Here is a 19616-nt window from a genome sequence, read left to right as displayed (position 1 = left end):
GGAGCCTGTGGCTGCATGTGACAGATGGGAGAGGTGCCCACCAGGGCTGGGGTGCGCACGTGGGCCACTGCTGTATGTGTACGAGGGAACCTGAGGACCTGCGCCTGTGTCGTTGATGTACCTGTGTGTGTGGCCATTAGGGTATGTGGGTGGGGACTTGAACCCTAGAGGTGTGTCCGTGTGGTGGGAGCAGGCATCTGCTCAGCCATCCTTAGGACATGGCAGGTGAAGGGGTACCGCCTCCTCCCTTGCAGCTCCGGGGTGTGTGCGCTGCGGCAGTGACTCTAGAGGTGGTGGGGGAGGGAGGCTGTGCACCTGAACCCTGCAAGCCCACAGTCCCCAAGCCCCCATCTCAGCCCAGCGAAGCTGTACCCCAAGGCTCAGTCACCTCATGTTTATTGAGGCCCCTGGGCTGCCAGGGCCATGGGGTGGGATGTGAGGTCACAGGATCGCGCAGGGCTTCTTCTCCTTGAAGGGGTTGGTGGCAGCCGGAATGCCCACGAGGAAGGGGTCACTCTTGGCCTGCTCCGTGCAGAACTGCAGCAGGTCCGTGGCTGCCCTAGATACCTGCAGACCAACCCTGTCAGCCAGACTGGGCATCTGCTGCTCCCGCGCCCAGGTGTGCCCTTCCCCCACCTCCCTGGGCTGCCCCATCCTATCCTCACCTTCACGCGGTTGATGCCCGCCTCCATCCTTAGCTGCTCCACTGCCCGGCGGGCCTGTCCGATGTCACTGCCAATGGCCACCTTGCTGGACATCTGGGGGAGGGTGAGCAGAGTCATGAGCAATTGGCCCAACTCAGAACCCAAACCTAGGGCTGCCTGAGGGACCCTGCCCCCTCCTCCCGGGCCCCTGGGGACGATGAGATCGGTCTCCCACCTGTCAGGTTCAGGTACCTCTGCTGAGGGCCACTGAAATCGCCTAGCTGCCTGGCTCTCGGCGGCCACCCCAGCCTGGTTCCCCTCCCCACACCTCTCTCCTCCCTCTCCACCCCTGCAGAGACTTTGAAGCCAGGATTCAGTGAAATGTCACCAGCAGCAGCAGCAGCCTCCGCAGAGGGGGTTCTGGCCCAAGAAGGCCCAGCTGCTGCCCTGGCGTCACGTGTCCCAGTGGGCCTCCCCCAGGGGCTGAGCAGCTTGGTGGGGGATTGAGGAGCCCAGGCTGCTCCCTGAACTGCCGTATTCCCTGCTGGCTGTTCCCACATACCTCCCTTGACAGCCTCTGCCAGCCAAATGGCACGCGGTATGCCTGGCTCCTGTCTACACTGCCTGATCTCACCCACAGATGTGACTCCACTCATGCGGTGGTGCCTCTGTCCCCATCCTGCCCCCTCTTCCCTGAGCTCCAGACCTGAGGGCTCACATCCTTCCTCAGTACATCACACCATCTCTCAGATGTCTCTTTCATTCTTTTTTTTTTTCTTTCTGTCTTATTTTTTCTCTTTCTCTTTTTTTTTTTTTTTTCGTACTGGGTATCAAATCCTGGTAAAGGCCCTACCACTGAGCTACATCCCCAGGCCTTTTTATTTTTTGAGTCAGGGTCTCACTAAATTGTCAGGCTGGCCTTGAACTTTTTTAAAACAATTTTTTTTTTTTTTTGATAGTTGTAGATGGACAGAATGGCTTTGTTTTATTTACATGTGGTGCTGAGGATCAAATGCAGTGCCTCACACATGCTAGGCTGCTAGGCTGGCTCTGCCATTGAGCCCCAGCCCCAGCCCTGGCCTTAAACTAAATGATCCTCCTGTCTTAGTCTCCTGAATGGCTGAGATTCACCTCTAACCTCCCTTGGAAAAGCAGGACCCTGAATCATGTCTCCCCAGACCTTCTGTTCCCTAGTCAAGTTCGCTACTGTCCCCAACTGCTCAGGCGGAGATTTCCAACATTTCCATCCCTCTTTCTGTGATCCTGCCACATCTAATCCTATCTCAGGTGCCATCAGATTGGCCTTCAAATTAGGTTCTCAATCTGGTCATTTCTTCTATCCTTCATACCACCTGGACCACTGCAGTCACCTATGCCCTGGTCACCAGCTTCCCCTCTGTCCTGGCCTCTCTTAAAGGCAGCCAGTGTGATGTGTAGAACAAAAACAGAAAACCTCTCCAACGGTCCCCCAGCTCCTTAGAATACAACCCAGCCTCCTCACCACAGTCCACAGGTGCTGCCGCCTGCCTTGCTGCAACTTCTTTCTTTTTTCCTTCCCTTCCCCCCGCCCCCCTTTTTTCCTTTTTTTTTTGAGACAGGATCTTGTTATGTTGCCCAGGCTGGCCCCAAACTCCTGGGCTCCAGCTGTCCTCCCGCCTCAATCCCCTGAGGAGACTCGCAGGCATGGGCTATCATGTCTGGCTCCCAGCTGATTTCTCATCCAGCCTCCTCCCCTATTCCTCAGGGATCACCATGATGCCCTTGTATTAGTCTGCTCAGACTTCCATAACAAAATATCAAGAGTAGGTGGCTTCAACAACACGAATTTATTTTCTCATAGGCCTGGAGGTTGAATGTCAAAGATCAGAGGGCTGGCAGGGTTGGTTGCTCCCGAGGCTTCTCTTCTTGGTTTATAGAGGGTCACCTTCTTGTGTGTCCTCACATGGTCTTTCCTCTGCATGCACATCCCCTTTTGTGTTTCTGTGTGTCCAAATTTCCTCTTAAAAGGACACCAGTTAGACTGCATTAGAACCTAACCTAATGCCCTCATTTTAACTTCATTACTCTTTAAAGACCTACCTTGGGGGCTGTGGTTGTAGTTCAGTGGCAGAGCATTTGCCTAACACATGTGAGGCACAGAGTTCATTTCTCAGAGCAACATAAAAATAAAGGTATTGTGTCCATCTACAACTAAAAAATAAAAAATAAAGACCTACCCCAAATATCATCACATTCTGAGATACCGGGAGTTAGGACTACAACATATTTTATGGGGACAAGATTCAGCCCTTAAAAAAAATTTTTTTTTTTTTTGATGCTAAAGATGGAACTTAGGGCCTCAGAAATGCTAAGTGCATGCTGTACCACTCAGCTACGTCCCCGTCTTCGCTGAGATTCTATGTGCCTGGGAGCAGACATAAGCAAGAACAGCAGTGAAACCAGACAAAATTCTGCCTTCATGAACTCCTATCCCACTGATAGCAAAGTGACTATTCAGTGAAAGAGACTGTGCTTGAAAAAGAATGTAAAAAAAACCAAGGGAAGAGGAAAGAGGTGGTAGGGCAGGACTCAGGGAGTGATGTTTGAACTGAGGTCAAAGGAGAAGGATCTGGGGAAGGATCCCAGGCAGAGGGAGCAGCAGGTACAGGAGTCCTTGGTGTGGGAAAAGTTTGGAGGACCCTAGGAAGAGTGAAGAGGTCTGTGTGGCTGGTGAGGAGCGAGGAAGAATGGCATTGCAGGAGATGGGGGCAGGGAGGGTGGCGGGTGTCCTTGAAGTCCCTGGTGAAGTGCCTGAATGTGACAGGAACGTTATCACTAGAGGATTTTAGCATGTCTGACTTACATTCATTCACTAATTATTGTGGTACTGGGGGTTTAACCCAGGGGTAGTTTACCGCTGAGCTACATCCCTATCCCTTTTTGAGACAGGGTCTCACTTGTTGCCCAGGTTGGCCTTGAACTTGTGATCCTATTGCCTCAGCCACCTGAGATTATAGGCATGTGCCACCCCGTCCGGATGACTTAAGTTGAAAGAGCTCTGTTATCAGCTGGGAAACAGACTGGTGGCGAGACCATGAATCTGTTCTGTTTTGTACTGGGGATTGAAGCCAGGGCCTTGCACATTTTAAGTAAGCATTCTACTACTGAGCTACGTCCCCAGTGTGAGATCATGGATTTGAGACCTATTCATAGGTAGAGGTTGGCAGACACGCTGATGGATGTGGGGTGTGACAGAAGGGGAGTGTCAAACTCAACCCCCAGGCTGGGGCGTAGCTCCATGGTAGAGTGCATGCTTGGCGTGCACGGTGCCGAGTTTGATACTCAGCAAGACAACAGAAACAAAACAAAACCCCCAGTTGTTTTTTAATTTTTTTTTTTTTTTTTTGAGATGGGATTTTTCTTTTTCTTTGGCACTGAGGATTAAACCCAGGCATACAGGGGCTGGGGAGATAGCTCAGTCGGTAAAGTGCTTCCCTTGCAAGCACAAGGCCCTGGGTTCGATCCCCAGCACCCCCACCCCCCCCCAAAAAAAAAAAGAAAAAGAAAAAAAAAAAAAACCAACCCTGGCATGCTTAACCTCTGAGCCAGTCATTATTGTATTTTGTCTTGAGACAGGGTCTTGCTAAGTTACTAAGGGCCTTGCTAAGTTGCTAAGGCTGGTTTTGAACTCTCAATCTTCCTGCCTCAGCCTCCTGAGCCCCTGGGATTACAGGCATGGGCCACTGTGCCTAGCTGAGATGGGATCTTGCTATGTTGCATAGGCTGGCCCCAATCCTGAGCTCAAGTGTCTCTCCCATTTCAACCTCCTGAGCAGCTGGAATTACAGCATGAACCACCACATTCAGCTTTTTTTTTTTTGCGGTGCTAGGGATTGAACCCAGGGCCTTGTGCTTGTGAGGTAGGCACTCTACCAACTGAGCTATCTCCCCAGCCCATCTTATTTTTAATTTAATAAATTTATTTTAAAATCTTCCTGCTGAGGTTGAATTTAGGGCCTTGCTACCATTGAACCACACCCCTAGCCAACTCTACAGTTTTTAGGCTAGTTAGTGGAGAGTGGGACTTTTTGAGACACAGAAGCATCAGGAGAGAAAATTGGTGAAGTCACTTTGAAAGCCAGGTGAGTATGTCAAGCAGGAAGTTATGTTCCCACAATAAAGTAGGCTCATTTCCAGCCTCAGTGCCTTCACACTGGCTGTTCCCTGTCCCAGTGTGTGTGTGTGTGGATGGGAGGCCAGAGGCGAGGGGAGGATTGACCTCCATCCAGATCTTCATATGTGAGGTCTTTGTCTTCTCAAATGTCACCTCTTTGATATCATTCCCCAATCGCTCGTCCCTCCAACTAAGCATACCAACCTCTCCATTCGCCCCCCCCCCCCCCAGACTCTTGTAACCAGACCTCAACGGATCAGCAATCTTTATTAAGTACAGAATGGCACATTTTCAGAGGAGAAAATGGGAGACTGATTACCGGAGGTGTCTCATTTTTACAGTGTTTAAGTGAGATCTGGATCATTTGTAGAGTGCACTGGTTGGGCAGTCTGGGGGAACAATTGTGCAAGTTCAAAGCCTAAATCAGGAAACAGTTGCAAAAGTTCGAAACTCACAGTTGCTGGGAAAGGGTAAGTCAAAAGAGCCCAGGGCCCATTGTTTGCTTTCTCTCCCCGCCTCCCGGGTCACACTGTCCTTTGGGGGTTGTTATTTTCCATATCCTTCACTTTCCCCTGTTGTTTTCTACCCCCCTCCCTGAATCAGACTGTGGGCTCCATAAAGACAGGCTCCACATCTTCGTCTTGTTCACCTCTAAATCTTCAGCTCCTGGCACAACGCCCTACATACAGCATCGACTCCACAAACTCCAGAATGAGGAAATAAGGGGTCCCCTGTGGCCTCTCCGCATCGTTAGGAGGATGTAGGAGATACAAACCCATTAAGGGTCTCACAGTCCCTGTAGGGAAGGGAGGCCTCTGACCCAGTGGAAGGATGTGGGGGACAAGGGCGGCGGCGGGAACAGGAGTTACGTAGCACGCAGACTCTAAGGGCACCAACATGAATCACTATCCCATCTGATGAGAGGCTCCAACCGCGACTCCGTCTGGTGAAATCCTGTTCAAGAACTACGTCTTAGAAGACATCCTCTCGTCTCCTAGAGGGCAGGGACGAATGGGCAAGCACAGTTCAAAGCGGCGGATCTCTAGCAAGCGGCTTTAAGCTAGGAATGAAGATTTTGTGAGGCTGTGAACAAGTGAAAAAAGTTAACTCGTGGCTTCCGTATTACGGACACACACGCAAACATGGCGGCCCTCAGGCCGGCAGGGCCACCGAGGGTCACGTGACATCTAACTTCCGGCCCCGCACCTTACGTCTGCGCTCTGGCGGAGACGTGCGTCCGCGGGCTGAACGCGTTGCCGGGCCGCGGTAGCCCCGGCGTGGGGCGACTCAGACCTGGAAGGCCGGCCGCAGGCGCATGGAGGGTTCCCCGGAGGGGGAGGCGCCCGCAGCGGCGCTGGCCGCCGTGCTGAAGCACAGCTCGGCGTTGCCGCCCGAGAGCTCCCAGGTCCGCGGCTACGACTTCAACCGCGGCGTGGATTACCGCGCACTCCTCGAGGCCTTTGGCACCACCGGCTTCCAGGCAACTAACTTTGGGCGCGCAGTGCAGCAAGTCAACGCCATGGTGAGGCCCGGGGCGGTACTTCCTGGGCTGGGAGACGCGAGGCGTCTAATGGAGCCAATGCAGAACTTGGGGGGCGGGACTTCCCGTGGGAAAAGGAGGTTCGCCCTTCGTTGGGACCGCCCAATAGCTGGAGAGAGCAGGCTTACCGTGGGCGGGACTTCCACTGCTGTAATTAAATCCTGGCGTCCAGAGCGGGTGGGACCTGATTATAAGCAAATTTAAAGCATTCTGGAATGGACAGAACCTGGGGCAATGGAGTGCATTTAGGGGACGGGATTGGAGGAGGAGCCTAAATAAGGGCGGGGCTTGAACTAGGATTGCTTTTCCCAGTGGAGAAAGGAACCGGACTGGAAAAGATGCTAATTCCTGAAAGGGTGCAAAACCTTAACGTGTGCCCAAGGATCTGAACTGGGAAGGGGCAGAATCTACACAGGAGACATTTCTTGTTTTCTGGTACAAATGGTCCTTTATCCCTGAGTGGACAGGGCCGGGAGGTAGAATCTGACTGGGAACCCACCTTGGGTCCTTGTGCTGGGGTTTGGGGCCAGAACCTAACTCGACCTGGCCCTTACACCCAGATCGAGAAGAAGCTGGAGCCGCTATCACAGGATGAAGACCAGCATGCAGACCTGACCCAGAGCCGCCGCCCACTCACTGGCTGCACCATTTTCCTGGGTTATACATCTAACCTCATCAGTTCGGGCATCCGTGAGACCATTCGCTACCTTGTGCAGCATAACATGGTGGGGATCTGATAGGGGGGTTGTGACCTTGGTTACTCTGGGTCAGTGGGTAATAAAATTGACAGGTTAAATGAGCTGAGGAGATATGGGTTAGTTTTAAGGAGAGAGCTCCCTCTGGGTATAGTGGCTCACACCTATAATCCCAGCTACTGGGGAGGCTGAGGCAAGTTCAAGTCCAAACTCAGCAATGTAGCGAGCTACTGTCTCAAAATAAAAAATAAAAAGCGCTGAGGATGCAGCTTAGAGGTGGAGCACCTTGGGTTCCATCTCAGTATCACACACAGAGTAAAAAGAGAGCTTCCCACAAAGGTCAGTGAATTAGGGCTGATGTTAGGGACCCGGCCAGGACCACGGCCAACCTTACTGTCCTATGGCTGCAGGTGGATGTATTGGTGACCACTGCAGGAGGTGTGGAGGAGGATCTCATCAAGTGCTTGGCACCCACGTATCTGGGCGAGTTCAGCCTCAGGGGGAAGGAGCTCCGGGAGAATGGAATCAACAGGTGGGGGCCCTGAGTGGTGATGGGCAGGTGAACTGGGCTGAGGGGACTGGGGACTGATGCCTACATTTCTCCCATTCCCAGGATTGGGAACCTGCTGGTGCCCAATGACAATTACTGCAAGTTTGAAGACTGGCTGATGCCCATTCTGGACCAGATGGTGCTGGAGCAGAACACAGAGGTGGGGCTGGAGCAGCTTGGTGGGGCCAGCGTAGTGAAGTCAGGGGAAGTGTGGGCTAATGTGGATGTCCCATCCCTCCTAGGGTGTGAAGTGGACACCTTCCAAGATGATTGCTCGGCTTGGCAAGGAGATCAACAACCCAGAGTCAGTGTATTACTGGGCCCAGAAGGTGAGGGGCTGGGTGAGGGTAAAGTCCCCAGACTTCACAGACACGTGGGTAGTCACTACTGTTAGGATCAGCATCCCCACTCTTAGATGAAGAACCTCGAACACAGATAAGTTAGGTAATTTGTCTGAAAACACACAACTATTAACTGGAGCTCCTGTGCTCTTGGTTTATCTGGGAACAGTTTTTGGCAGTGCTTAGAAAATCCCTGGGGCCTGACCCCAGGTACCATGCTCCCCAGAGGCTGTGAAGTCCAACAGTCTTTATTTTTTTAATTTTTTTTTTAGTTGTCAATGGACCTTTATTTTACTTATTTATATCCGGTGTTGAGAATCAAACCTAGTGCCTCACAGTGCTAGGCAAGCACTCTACCATTAAGCCACAACCCCAGTCCAAGTCTAAGAATCTTAAAAGTAACAAGAGCCACTACTCACTAAGCACCAGCCTCTGCAGGTGTCACATGTTGGTTTTCTCACATCTTCCTCTTTATGTGACCAAGTGGTGATGGTACCATACTTCACAGTTGAGGAAATAGGCCCAGACAAGTTAAAGAGCCTGTTCCCAGTCAAGTAGGCAGGAAAGGATGCACCTGGGATGGGGATCAGGCTACCCCCACTGAGCTGCAGCTACTTGACCTGGTCTGTCCTCCCTCAGAACCACATTCCTGTGCTGAGCCCAGCACTGACAGATGGCTCACTGGGTGACATGATCTTCTTCCATTCCTACAAGAATCCTGGCCTAGTCCTGGACATCATTGAGGGTGAGGCACTGGAACTTGTGAGGTGGGGGAAGAGGGCCTATCAGTCCAAGGCCTGACCATGCCCTCTTTCCTCAGACCTACGGCTCATCAACACACAGGCCATCTTTGCCAAGCGCTCTGGAATGATCATCCTGGGTGGAGGTGTGGTCAAGCACCACATTGCCAATGCCAACCTCATGGTAAGTGGTGTGGTCCCTTTTGAGGGGATATAGTCCCCAGTGGGGGGTGCCACTCAAGTCCACTGTGCATACTAACCTGCATGCTAGGCCTCTGCCTCAGCCACATCCTGGACTAGGCAGGCCAGGATCCCTGCCCTCCAGAGACAGAGGTTCCAGAGCAAGCAAAATGCATGACAGGTGTCAGTAATGCTAAAGAAAATAAGGCTAGCATGGTGTCATGGTGCACACCTGTGATGCCAGCTATGAGGAGGATCACTTGAGTCCAGGAGCTCAAGATCAGCCTGAGCAACACAGCAAGACTCTGTTTTTATTTATTTTTGGTACTAGAGATTGAACTTAGAGGCACTTAAACACTGAGCCACATCCTCAGCCCATTTTATTTTTTGTTTTTGAGACTGGGCCTCGATAAGCTGCTGAAGCTGGCCTCAAACTTGTGATTTTCCTGCCTCAGCCTCCCAAATCACTGGGATTACAGGCACTACCAGGCTTTTTTTTTTTTTTTTTTTTTTTTAAAGCTGGATGATGGTGTGACAAGAGAAGTGGTTGTGTGCTATTTAGTACAGGACGTTGGAGCTGGGCACAGTGATCCACTCCTGCAGTCTGTCATCTGTAATCCCAGTTCTTAGGGAGGCTGGGGCAGAAGGATCACAAGTTCAAGACCAGCCTGGGCAGTCTAGCAAGACACCGTCAGGGCTGAGGTTGTGGCTCAGTGGTAGAGCACTTGCCTAGCATGTGTGAGGCACTGGGTTCGATTCTTAGCCACACACACACAAAGACCTTGATGATCCTTAGCAACACACACACACACAAGACCTTGTTTCAAAATGAAAGGGCTGAGGATGTAGCTGAGTGACAGAATGACCCTGGGTTCAATCCCTAGTATGGGGCAGGGTTGGGGGACATGGGAGGGTGTTGGAAGGCTGCTTCTGGGAACTGACCTGAGCAGTTTTGGGAGGTGCCTCTCACAGGCCATGTAGTTATCTCCAGGAAGAGTTCCTGCAAAGACAGCCAGCTCTCCTCAGAGGCCCTGGGGTCCCTAAGGTAGCCAGGGAACAGCTCGGAGGCCCTAGAGGAGGAGTGGTGAAGGCCTGGAGGTGACGTTGCTCTGAGGTCGGAGGATGTGATTGGTAGTTCAGGGGCTCACAGATGCCCTCTGATGGCTTTGGGAGGAGCAGATGGTAGTGGTGAACTGGTCCAGAACCCTGTAGGGGCCAGGACCAGGATGGTGCCCACAAAGGGGCAGCAGTGGTTAGATTTGGGGCTCTTCTGAGATAGCTGGTGGTGACTGCTGCCGAGCAGATGGGGAAGGTTGTTGATACACGTTGAATATCTCATTTTGTTATGAAATGGCACCTGGCTCAGTTGCCCAGGCTGGCCTGGAACTCTCAGGCTCAAGGAATCTTGCCACCTCAGTCCCCTCAGTAGCTGGGACTATAGGTGTGTCACCACACCTGCCTCAAATATACCTTATCAAATGACTGGGCCCAGGCCCCAGAAGGGGAAGCCAGTGGGTGACTGCTCATCCCAGCCACTTACCCCTACGAACTCGTGGGGCAGGGGCATTTGGCTGTGTTGTCCTGCCTCGGAGAACCAAATCATCCACTGTGGGCCTAGCCTGGGTAGCCACCTTTGGAAACCAGGGAAGGTCGGTAGATAACAGCATGGGATTCCCGGAGGTCTTATTTCAAAATTTCATGAAGAACAAGAACCACATGGTTCTTGGAGGAAGACTGAACTGGCCTGAGTTTAAGGGAAAGGATAAGACAATGTGCCCAACCTGTAACTAACACCAAGGAAGCCAGGTGGTAGGTGTCATATGAGCAGTGGCCCTTCCCTGATAACTACATGGACTGCTGGTTTATGGAAGAGTGGAAAGACATCTGTGCCTGGAAATACATATTGGGCCAGGGTATTGGAGCCCAGTGTGGTGATACAACAGCTGTACAGTGTCTGTATTTTCGCGGTCATCTGGTGGTATGTGGATTAGGGTCTTCTGGCCCTCCAGTGGCTTTTTGCAACTGTCAGTGCCTGACATTGTCATTGATGGGTTACGGTTTGTTTGACCCCCACTGATGGAGGTGAAGGGTGGAAGAAGAGCAGACAGCCTGGCGGGCTGACCTGGCGAGTACCTGGTCCTTGTTGCTTTCACTTACGGTTTCTTACCAGTGCTGAAGACCCTGGCAGAGTCCCTTAGCACTTAGGCCAACTGTGCCTAAGTCTTCACGCTGTTGGGCCACCTCATCTTCTTTGACTGTGGGGCCAATGCCACATTGTATTCAGCACACTGTCCTTGAACATGGCCATCTTTGCTTCTGTCTGCTGTGCCTCATGTCTTCCCTGGTCCCTGCATGCCTTCATCATGACGACATTTGCCATCTAAAGTTTTGGAAACTGAAGGCCTGAACTCCTTGCAGCTCTGTGGGGGTCACACTGTTTTTTGTGTCTTGGCCTTGTGTCCACTGGAGCTGTGGGAGCTGTGGTCTCTGCTTCTGCTGGTGTCCACCTCAGGCCTCTACCCTTTCTACCTCATCTGCCTGCAACTTTATAAAGAAAACATTTGTGGGCCTTGGGATGAAGTTGAAATCAAAGAAGCAAAGTTAGGGACCCCACTAGATTACTGAGGCAAGCTGGTAGACTGGCATCCCAACTAGCATAACAAGTGAAAGCAGAGCCCATTCTGGAAGCAGCGGGCTGATGCGGATGAGAACAGAGATCAGAAGGAAAATCGAACCAATGGCTTGGGTGGCAAGTGCTTACCCCTTCTGTCATTTATGATGAAAAAGCTTTCTGGTGCCCTCTTCAATTATTGTCTCTCGTCTGTTCTCTATAACAGATGAAGTGATGGGGTGGCTATTAAAAAAGTAGTAATGCATCCCTCAAATAGGAAAAAGAAAGGACTGGGCCCCAAAGTGTTTCAGTTTGGGAATTTTCCTCATATTTCGGGATATCTACATATACACGAGATATCCTGGGGATGGGACTCAAGTCTACAGGTGAAATTCATTGGTGTTTCATATACACATAGCTAGAAGTTTCCTTCCTGGAACAAAGTACTTTGGAGGGCTTCCTTTATCTGTGATGCAGCCCAGCCTCTTTGGCTGATGGCCTGCCTCTGTGTCTGCCTGTTTTGTGACTGGCTGACCAGGTCCGCCCTGCCCTTCCCTACAGCGTAACGGGGCTGACTATGCTGTCTACATCAACACCGCCCAGGAGTTTGATGGCTCTGACTCAGGTGCCCGGCCAGATGAGGCCGTCTCTTGGGGCAAGATCCGGATGGATGCGCAGCCAGTCAAGGTAGAGGCTTGCTGGGCGGGGCACAGGGTCTCCTGGGCTGTGGCCCTGGGTTTGAAGCTCACCTAGGTCCCCTCTGCAGGTCTATGCTGACGCCTCCCTGGTCTTCCCCCTGCTTGTGGCTGAAACCTTTGCCCAGAAGGCAGATGCTTTCACGTGCGAGAAGAGTGAGGACTGAGTGGACGCCGCCCGGGGAAGGCCCTACCTTTCCTGTTTATTAGTTTGCAGATCCTGCCCCCTCCTTCCCTTGGCCTGCAGCAGCTCTGGAATAAAGTCTCTGGCAGTCTTTTTAGTTCGTCTGGGTCCCTGGACCTGGGTGTGGGCACCCAGGCTTCAGCCTGCTCCGCCCTCTGCCTCGTAGGCCTCTTCTCGCCAGCACTGGATCCTGCCCCCCATGGCGGTCAGCAGACAGGGCTCCGTGGGGTGGAAGGCCAGCGACTGCACAACGCCCACACCCATGGGCAGGGCCAGCGCCAGGGAACCCTGTGGGGTGAGGGGTGGGAAGCGAGTCATCAAGAGCCTGGCCATCCCCCTCCCAAGATCCAGGCGGAACCCCTCAGTCACCAGTCCATGGACATCTGGCCACTGGCCTATTAACAGTCCTGGATGCTGTAAAGGCCATCTGCCTTCCCAGGCACTCAGGCTGGACCTCCTGGGCCTTCTTCTCACCTCTTGTCCCTTTACCAGCAGGTCTGGGTTCTGTCTCCAGACCGCATTGCGGTCACTGTGGCTGCGCAGCAGCCTGGCTTCCCTGCTCCCCGCTCCTGACTGGGCTGTGCCAGGCCCCCGGGAGCCCCACTGGTCACACTCCCTCGTCACCCACAGCCACAGCACAGTGTGTGGTTCCTCAAACAAGCCACAATTCCTCTGGCACCTTGAAAATGTCCTTCTGGCATGCAGGGCCCAAAAGAAGCAGGCGCAACATTCTTGTTGTCTTGGTTCCCAGGGCAGGACTAGTCAAGTCTCTGGGGTCCCCCTTTCCTCCAGGGCAGGACTAGTCGAGTCTCCGGGGTCCCCCTTTCCTCCAGGGCAGGACTAGTCGAGTCTCCGGGGTCCCCCTTTCCTCCAGCGCAGGACTAGTCAAGTCTCTGGGGTCCCCCTTTCCTCCAGGGCAGGACTAGTCAAGTCTCCGGGGTCCCCCTTTCCTCCAGGGCAGGACTAGTCGAGTCTCCGGGGTCCCCCTTTCCTCCAGGGCAGGACTAGTCGAGTCTCCGGGGTCCCCCTTTCCTCCAGGGCAGGACTAGTCAAGTCTCTGGGGTCCCCCTTTCTCCATCCTTTTAGGGGCTTAACTCTGCTTAGGGGGCTTAACGCACAGTGCTGAGGTCCCTTCCCTGAGGCTCTGCGGCTCTGACCCCACTAAGCCAGGGTGGTCAGTCCCCACCTGACCTTCCCGCAGGCTGGGACACACCCAGGACAGGCCTGGAGTTGGAACCACAGCTGGAGGCAGCTCCGGGTTCCTGAACTCGTTGCGCTCGGGCCAGACACTGCTGCTGGCTCCCCTCGCCCAGGGCCAGGCCAGCAGCCCTGCTTGGCACTGGTCCTGTCTGACTGGATTCTGCTGCCCACGCCCTCCAGAGCCTGCCTTCCTGACCCGCTGCGTGCCACCCCTTTGTCTGCAAGGCCCTCCTGCCTCATCCTCGCCCTCCTCCGAGCTCCCAGCTCGAGGCCCAGGGTCACTCTTCTTAGGTAGGGGAGCGGCTGGGGACGCACAGGGCTGGGGCAGAGCTCGATGGCAAGGAGGAGGGCAGGGAGGCTTACCTCCACCAGGTTCCAGAAGAACACCTTCCCGTCCTCGGAGCAGCTGACCACATGAGTGTCCCGCTCACTCAGGCAGCAGTCCAGCTTGTACTGCTTGTTCTGGTGGCCCGTGTACCTGGGGGCAGGGGGGGTGAGAGGGCTCGCTCCGCGGCAGGGGGGTGGGGGAGCCTCGCGCTGGCGACTCACTCTCCCGGCAGCTCCCCGGTATCCTTGTCCAGAAGCCGCAGGGTGGAGTCCAGGCTGGGCACCAGTGTGCACTGCCCATCCCGGCTGAAGCAGGTGCAGGTGATGGGGCCTGGGGGAGAGGCAGGGGCGGGTTGGTGAGGGGTGCTCCTGGCGGGCCGCTGTTTTTCCTGTCTGTCCCCATACTGCCCACGTAGTCAGAGAAGAGCTGCCCCTTCCTCAGGTCATAGCGCCTCACGCGGCCATCCACAGATCTGCAGAGGGGGTGGGTCCAGCTGAAGCACAGGCGACCTTGGTGGCCCTAGCTCTCTAGGCCCTGGCGGGAGGGCTAGCTTTGCTTTTCCTGGGCACAAGTGAGATTTGGAGATGCTGACTTTCCTTTTTTGTTTTTTTTTGGTGATAACAGGATATTGAACCCAGGGCTACTTTACCACTGAGATACATCCCTAGTCCCCACCAGTCTTTTTTTGTTTTTCGAGACAGGGTCCTGCTAAGTTGCCTGGTTGGCCTTAAACGTGGGATCCTCCTGCCTTGCCCTCTGGAGTGTATTTGGGACTACAAGCGTGCACCATTGTGCCCAGCTGAGGCAGTGGGCGCAGGCCCAGGACCAGTCTGGTCGAGTCTATCTCTTTGGCCCCAAGCCATGGAGCCCCTGGGGACCACCCTTTTCCCGTGCTCTCCAGATGATCCTCCACCAACCCTCCATATCCATGGGGCCCATACCCATGGATTCAACTGCAAATCAAAAATATTTTGACTTGGGGCTGGGGAGATAGCTCAGTCGGTAGAGTGCTTGCCTTGCAAGCACAAGGCCCTGGGTTTGATCCCCAGCACCCAAAAGAAAAAAAATTTTTTTTCACTTAGGGGGGCAAGAATGGAGGAAGGAGGGACTGTATAGAGGAATAAGAGGGGTGGGAAGAGTGGGGGGAAGAAAAGAAATAACAGAATGAATCAAAAACTATTATCCTAGATAAATGTATGATTACAAAAACGGTATGTCTCTACTTCATGTACAGAGAAACAAGATGTATCCCATTTGTTTATAATAAAAGTGAATTAAAAAAAAACATTCAAAAAAATAGTTTGACTTGGGGTTGGGGAGCAGCTCAGTGTCAGAATGCCTGTGAGCATGTGCACTCAGCACTGTGAGAAAAGCAAAAGGGATTCTGCAGGTTTTTTCCCCGTCATTATTCCCTAAACCACACAGTGTAACAACTATTTGCATAGTGTTTACCTCAGGTATTACAAGTCACTTAGAAGTGATTTTAAGCACATAGGAGGATGTGCGCAGGTTCTATGTAAACGCTACACTCTCCTATAGAAGGGACTTGCGCATCCTTGGATTTTTTTTGTACTGGGGACTGAACCCAGAGGCACTTTACCACTGAGCCACATCCCCAGCCCTTTTTATTTAAGGCAGACTCTTGCTAAGTTGCTCAGGGCCTAAGTTGCTGAGGCTGGCCTTGAGGGGGCTAGCCTTTAGTTGCTGGGATTATAGGTGTGTGCTACCACACTCAACGGGCATCCCGGGATTCTGATATCCACTGGGGCTTCTGAAATCAGTGTCCTGCAAATACCAAGGGATGACTCTCTCAGAACCTGACCCCTTGCCCCACCTCCAGCATCACGCCCTGGGTTTCGTGGTCTCCCTGTACCAGCCCTTGACTGCCTATGAAGAAATTCTTTGGAAAGTGAGTTGCTGGGTGCCAAACCCTTCCCTGAAGAAACGTGCCTTCCCCTGCTCTCAGAAAAGTAAATGTTCAAATTCTTCCCAAGGTCCTTGGCCCCTCTGTGGCTGGCCTATCTTCATTCCTGCATGATCCTGGCCTTCAAGCAGCCCTCAGCCTGGCCAGGTGCTTCTCAGTGTACGTTTTTTTTTTTTTTTTTTTTTTTGTCACTAGGGTTGAAGCCAAGGGGTGCTTAACCACTGACTCACATCCCCAACACTTTTTATTTTTTTTATTTTGAGACAGGGTCTCCTTAGGTTGCTTAGGGCCTCACTGAGTTGCTGAGACTGGCTTTGAACTTTGCCATTCTCCTGCCTCAGCCTTCCTGAGCACGGGGTGTGCACCACTGTGAAAGCTGGCTTCCTCCTCAGCTTTCAAGTCTCCACCTTTATAGGGCCTTCTCCACACCTCCCACCCATGATCTAAAGGCCCCCAGTTAGCTCCTCTTGCTACCCCATCCTTTCTTTTGACCCTCACCACTTCTTTAGTTATACTAGATATACTTATTTCTCTATTGGTTGTCCATTTGTCCTGCTAGGAGGAGCTCCTATGGGGTGCGGCCTGGTCTGGCTGGTTCATGGCTGTGTTCCCAGCAACCAGCTCCAAGAATGGTTGGGAGGCCTGGGAACCTGGCCTCGGCAAATGTCTTGAGGTTGGAGCATGACTGGCATTTAAAAAAAAAATTATCGTTGATTCTCTAAGTTGTTGATGGACCTTTATTTTATTTATCTTTATGTGATGCTGAGAATCAAATTCAGAGCTTTATACATGCTAGACAAGTGCTCTACCGCTAAGCTACAACTCCAGCCCATGACTGGCATTTTTAGCAGAAATGAGGAGGAAGGATGAATAAAAGTTGAGGGATCAGCAGTGGACGTTGGGCGGGGCCTTGTGCAGACTAGTAAGGAGAGCAGTTTTTTGTTGTTTTTTGCAGTGATGGGAATGGGCCCAGGGCCTCCTGCATGCTAGGCACGTGTTCTATCACTGAACATCACCCCCAGTTCTGAGACTAGATTTTAATCTAAGTGCAGAGGCAGCTAGGATCTCAGTGACACTGGGAGAGGGGTGAGGTCCTGGGTCTACTCACCCTGCAAGGACCTCATGATCTGACACCTTCACGCTAGATATGCCATCCCTGGCCTCATTCAGTGTCTGCACTGGCTCAGGCCTCCAAGAATGGCAGCCCCAGCAGCCAATGCTGGAATCGATAGAGCCTGAGTCCAGAATAAAGGTGAGGTTAGATTTGGAGCTCAAAGCACTGTCCACTTCCCACCTAGGTCCCAGACTTACCGGACAGTATGAGTGTAGCCTCTTCGTTAAACTGCACTGTGTTCACCTTCTAAGAAACAGGAATTGCCACTCAGAGGCGGCTAGGCTTTGGAGGGTTGGGATAACGACGGGATTCTCAGTGTAGGTTAAAGCAGGGGCACATGGTAGGAGTGGGGAGGTGAAAAGTTCTGGAGAAAAGGCAAGAACGGAGCTTGGTGACTAAGTGGCCATGGGGGAGGGACAGCTGACGAAGGCTCTAGTGGGGAGATGTTCTTGGCATCACCCAGCTAACGGCCGCCTCCACCATGCACACTCTGATGAGGTTTGCACTTACCCCCGCGTGGCCCCGGAATTTGCGCACGACCAGCCCGGATGCCACATCCCATAGCACCACGGCTTTGTCCCCGCCGCCGGAGCAGAGATTGCTATTGTCAAAGGAGCTGGGGTGCAGAAGAGTAGGTCAACGTCCACTTCCAATCCCGGCCTCAGCGCTCCCATCCCGCCCTGGTCTCCGGCTCACCCGGCCGCGTCCAGCACCTCGTAGCCGTGGCCGCTGTAGGTACGGAGCAGCGTCCCCCGCAGCGGGTTCCACAGCTTCAGGGTCTTGTCGCTGCCGCACGTCAGGCAGTAATTGCCATCCACTGGGGAACAAGAGAGGGGGTGCTGGGCCGCTGGCCTCAGGAGGCGGGAGGACGCGAATGAAGATGAGGGCGCTCACCGTTAAACCTCACGGCTCGTACTGCCCCCTGCCCGCAGTCCAGCGTTTTCAGCAGTTTTCGCGGCAGCTCGGGGCCCCGAGGCTTTGGCTCCGGGAAAGCCATAGCTCCCGACTCTCTTTCTCGCCGCCTTATAGTAACCAGTCTGCAACGAGGATGTCGAGCCTTTGTGTGTAACTCTATTATTGTTCCCCACTCCCCTCACTTCCGGTTCAACATTTCAGTATTTTGGTGACAGTGTTGGGAATGTTAAAATTCGTTTTCAGTTTTTTCCTCTCCTCACTTTCAAGGATCTTTGTTTGCTTGTTTTCTCGTCCTCTCATTCTCGGTCCTCTGACTGCGGGTAGTCCTGGCCTCCACCCTTAGGAACCGAAGCGCGAGGGCTACGCGCGTTACTCTAAAAGCCACCCTCCATCCCCACGCCGGAAGCTGCTCTCCTGCAGCGGAAGAGGCGCGACTCACATCTTGGACTCGCTATGTCCACGAACAATATGTCGGACCCACGGAGGCCTAACAAAGTGCTGAGGTGGGGACCCCAGCGTCACGGCAATGGGGCTTAGGTTGTGGGTTGGGTCGGGCCCAAGGAAGGTGCTTATTCATCACAGGGACGTGACTTGAGCGCCCCTGACTCTTGAGCCTCTTGCAGGTACAAGCCCCCGCCAAGCGAGTGTAATCCGGCCTTGGACGACCCGACGCCGGACTACATGAATCTGCTGGGCATGATCTTCAGCATGTGCGGCCTGATGCTTAAGGTGGGCGGGGCCGTGTTTCCATGGGCGGAGCTCGGCGAGAGAATGAGGTCTGGTTTGTTTTTTTTTTTTTTTTTTTTTGCGGTGCTAGGGATCGAACTCAGGGCCTTGTGCTTCAAGGCAAGCACTCTACCGACTGAGCTATCTCCCCAGCCCAAGAATGAGGTCTGGGAACGTGTTCGGAAAGAAGCGGGGCGTCAGACTGGTGTCGTGGGGGCGGGGCCTGAGATTTGCCTTGAACCTAAGAGGATGTGGTGAGCTCAGAGATGCACGCCAGGTAGTAGCACCAGAAACCTGGTACCTGCAAGGGTGGGACCAAGGGACTCCTGAGGGACATGGTCCAAGCTGCACAGGGAAAAATCACTGGTGCTTGAGGATGTGGCTTGTAGCGGGTTCTTGGCATGCTTCTCATCCACCTAACCACCCACCCACCTACCTTTCCCCAGTTGAAGTGGTGTGCTTGGGTCGCCGTCTACTGCTCCTTCATCAGCTTTGCCAACTCCCGGAGCTCTGAGGACACCAAGCAGATGATGAGTAGTTTCATGTGAGGCTTGGCGTGGAGGGAGAGGGACTCCTGCGTAAGGGGTGGGAAGACCCATACCTATCCTCTGGGACTGACTTCTCTTGCCTGTCTCAGGCTGTCCATCTCTGCCGTAGTGATGTCATATCTGCAGAATCCTCAGCCCATGACGCCCCCCTGGTGATGTCAGCATAGGGGGGTCACATTCTGGACCCCCTCTATTCACCTTCTCCCTGGCCTCGCGTGGCCTTTGGCTGCTCAACATCCCACACTCAGCTGCTGACTTGGACTTCCCTGAGTGAGGTGCTCTCAGGGCCCCCAGCAGGATAGAAGAAACTTGGCCCTTTCCCTGGAGTCCCACTTCTGCAGGGGCATAGAGGGGGAAAACTTAGGCCTACCCTTCCTGTCTCCCCTTCCCTGCCTGCTACCGGAGAGATGCTGTTCATGTTTCTAGGTATATTCACTCAGTTTCTTGTTGAGATTGTCAGTAAAGTTTTTCACTCTGGCTGTCTTTGTAACCTCTCTTCTGTTCATGGAGCTTGCTGTGCCTGGTGGGG

At 53.2% G+C, this 19616-nt stretch overlaps 4 protein-coding genes across 10 annotated transcripts; 2 read left to right on the top strand and 2 right to left on the bottom strand.

The window, feature by feature from the left end:
- Window positions 1-71: 71 nt before the first annotated feature.
- GNG14 (G protein subunit gamma 14) lies at window positions 72-6890 on the bottom strand. Of its 3 annotated transcripts, XM_079115840.1 has the most exons (3): window positions 6465-6890; window positions 666-758; window positions 72-567 (listed from the first exon to the last, which is right to left on the bottom strand). In XM_079115840.1, exons 2-3 carry the CDS (start codon window positions 756-758, stop codon window positions 442-444), a joined length of 219 nt encoding a protein of 72 aa, XP_078971966.1. In that variant the 5' UTR covers window positions 6465-6890; the 3' UTR covers window positions 72-441. The 3 variants fall into 3 exon arrangements, 2 of the variants coding, with proteins under 2 accessions (XP_078971966.1, XP_078971965.1); XR_013760010.1 differs by lacking the exon at window positions 6465-6890 and adding an exon at window positions 897-957 and having other exon boundaries at window positions 72-758; XM_079115839.1 differs by lacking the exon at window positions 6465-6890 and having other exon boundaries at window positions 666-967.
- On the top strand, window positions 5055-12401 carry DHPS (deoxyhypusine synthase). Of its 3 annotated transcripts, none has more exons than XM_079115836.1 (9): window positions 5055-6318; window positions 6897-7061; window positions 7442-7563; window positions 7645-7741; window positions 7824-7910; window positions 8562-8667; window positions 8743-8846; window positions 12079-12140; window positions 12220-12401. In XM_079115836.1, the coding sequence occupies exons 1-9, from the start codon at window positions 6112-6114 to the stop codon at window positions 12356-12358; spliced, it is 1089 nt and encodes a 362-aa protein (XP_078971962.1). In that variant the 5' UTR covers window positions 5055-6111; the 3' UTR covers window positions 12359-12401. The 3 variants fall into 3 exon arrangements, with proteins under 3 accessions (XP_078971962.1, XP_078971960.1, XP_078971961.1); XM_079115834.1 differs by having other exon boundaries at window positions 5060-6318; window positions 12015-12140; window positions 12220-12395; XM_079115835.1 differs by lacking the exons at window positions 5055-6318; window positions 7442-7563 and having other exon boundaries at window positions 6922-7061; window positions 12015-12140; window positions 12220-12397.
- A 15-nt stretch (window positions 12402-12416) lies between these two features.
- Window positions 12417-18060, bottom strand: WDR83 (WD repeat domain 83). 2 transcript variants are annotated; one of them, XM_079115833.1, is made up of 9 exons: window positions 17793-18060; window positions 17595-17715; window positions 17409-17514; window positions 17096-17144; window positions 16893-17019; window positions 14265-14332; window positions 14082-14190; window positions 13896-14010; window positions 12417-12620 (listed from the first exon to the last, which is right to left on the bottom strand). In XM_079115833.1, exons 1-9 carry the CDS (start codon window positions 17893-17895, stop codon window positions 12471-12473), a joined length of 948 nt encoding a protein of 315 aa, XP_078971959.1. In that variant the 5' UTR covers window positions 17896-18060; the 3' UTR covers window positions 12417-12470. The 2 variants fall into 2 exon arrangements, with proteins under 2 accessions (XP_078971959.1, XP_078971958.1); XM_079115832.1 differs by lacking the exon at window positions 12417-12620 and having other exon boundaries at window positions 12632-14010; window positions 17793-18056.
- On the top strand, window positions 17619-19357 carry WDR83OS (WD repeat domain 83 opposite strand). Of its 2 annotated transcripts, XM_079115838.1 has the most exons (5): window positions 17619-17633; window positions 18138-18316; window positions 18437-18542; window positions 18992-19083; window positions 19177-19357. In XM_079115838.1, the coding sequence occupies exons 2-5, from the start codon at window positions 18267-18269 to the stop codon at window positions 19241-19243; spliced, it is 315 nt and encodes a 104-aa protein (XP_078971964.1). In that variant the 5' UTR covers window positions 17619-17633; window positions 18138-18266; the 3' UTR covers window positions 19244-19357. The 2 variants fall into 2 exon arrangements, with proteins under 2 accessions (XP_078971964.1, XP_078971963.1); XM_079115837.1 differs by lacking the exon at window positions 17619-17633 and having other exon boundaries at window positions 18159-18316; window positions 18986-19083.
- The last annotated feature ends 259 nt before the right edge of the window (window positions 19358-19616 follow it).

Source organism: Sciurus vulgaris (assembly GCF_902686455.1).
Source record: "Sciurus vulgaris genome assembly, chromosome: 16".
NCBI classification, from domain to species: domain Eukaryota; kingdom Metazoa; phylum Chordata; class Mammalia; order Rodentia; family Sciuridae; genus Sciurus; species Sciurus vulgaris.
Note: the sequence above shows the minus strand (reverse complement) of the source record. Positions and strands in the feature narration are given on the sequence as shown.

Bases quoted from the DNA above. Each gene is read 5' to 3' on its own strand.
- GNG14 (XM_079115839.1), bottom strand. From the start codon at position 782: ATGACTCTGCTCACCCTCCCCCAGATGTCCAGCAAGGTGGCCATTGGC. The intron at 568-665 runs GTGAGGATAGGA...GTTGGTCTGCAG, and splicing joins CGGGCATCAACCGCGTGAAG to GTATCTAGGGCAGCCACGGA.
- DHPS (XM_079115834.1), top strand. From the start codon at position 6,112: ATGGAGGGTTCCCCGGAGGGGGAGGCGCCCGCAGCGGCGCTGGCCGCC. The intron at 7,742-7,823 runs GTGGGGCTGGAG...CATCCCTCCTAG, and splicing joins TGCTGGAGCAGAACACAGAG to GGTGTGAAGTGGACACCTTC. The intron at 7,911-8,561 runs GTGAGGGGCTGG...GTCCTCCCTCAG, and splicing joins TGTATTACTGGGCCCAGAAG to AACCACATTCCTGTGCTGAG.
- WDR83 (XM_079115832.1), bottom strand. From the start codon at position 17,895: ATGGCTTTCCCGGAGCCAAAGCCTCGGGGCCCCGAGCTGCCGCGAAAA. The intron at 17,145-17,408 runs GTAAGTGCAAAC...CCTGTTTCTTAG, and splicing joins AATTCCGGGGCCACGCGGGG to AAGGTGAACACAGTGCAGTT. The intron at 14,011-14,081 runs GTGAGTCGCCAG...CCCTGCCCCCAG, and splicing joins ACCGGGGAGCTGCCGGGAGA to GTACACGGGCCACCAGAACA.
- WDR83OS (XM_079115837.1), top strand. From the start codon at position 18,267: ATGTCCACGAACAATATGTCGGACCCACGGAGGCCTAACAAAGTGCTG. The intron at 18,317-18,436 runs GTGGGGACCCCA...AGCCTCTTGCAG, and splicing joins AGGCCTAACAAAGTGCTGAG to GTACAAGCCCCCGCCAAGCG. The intron at 18,543-18,985 runs GTGGGCGGGGCC...ACCTTTCCCCAG, and splicing joins TGTGCGGCCTGATGCTTAAG to TTGAAGTGGTGTGCTTGGGT.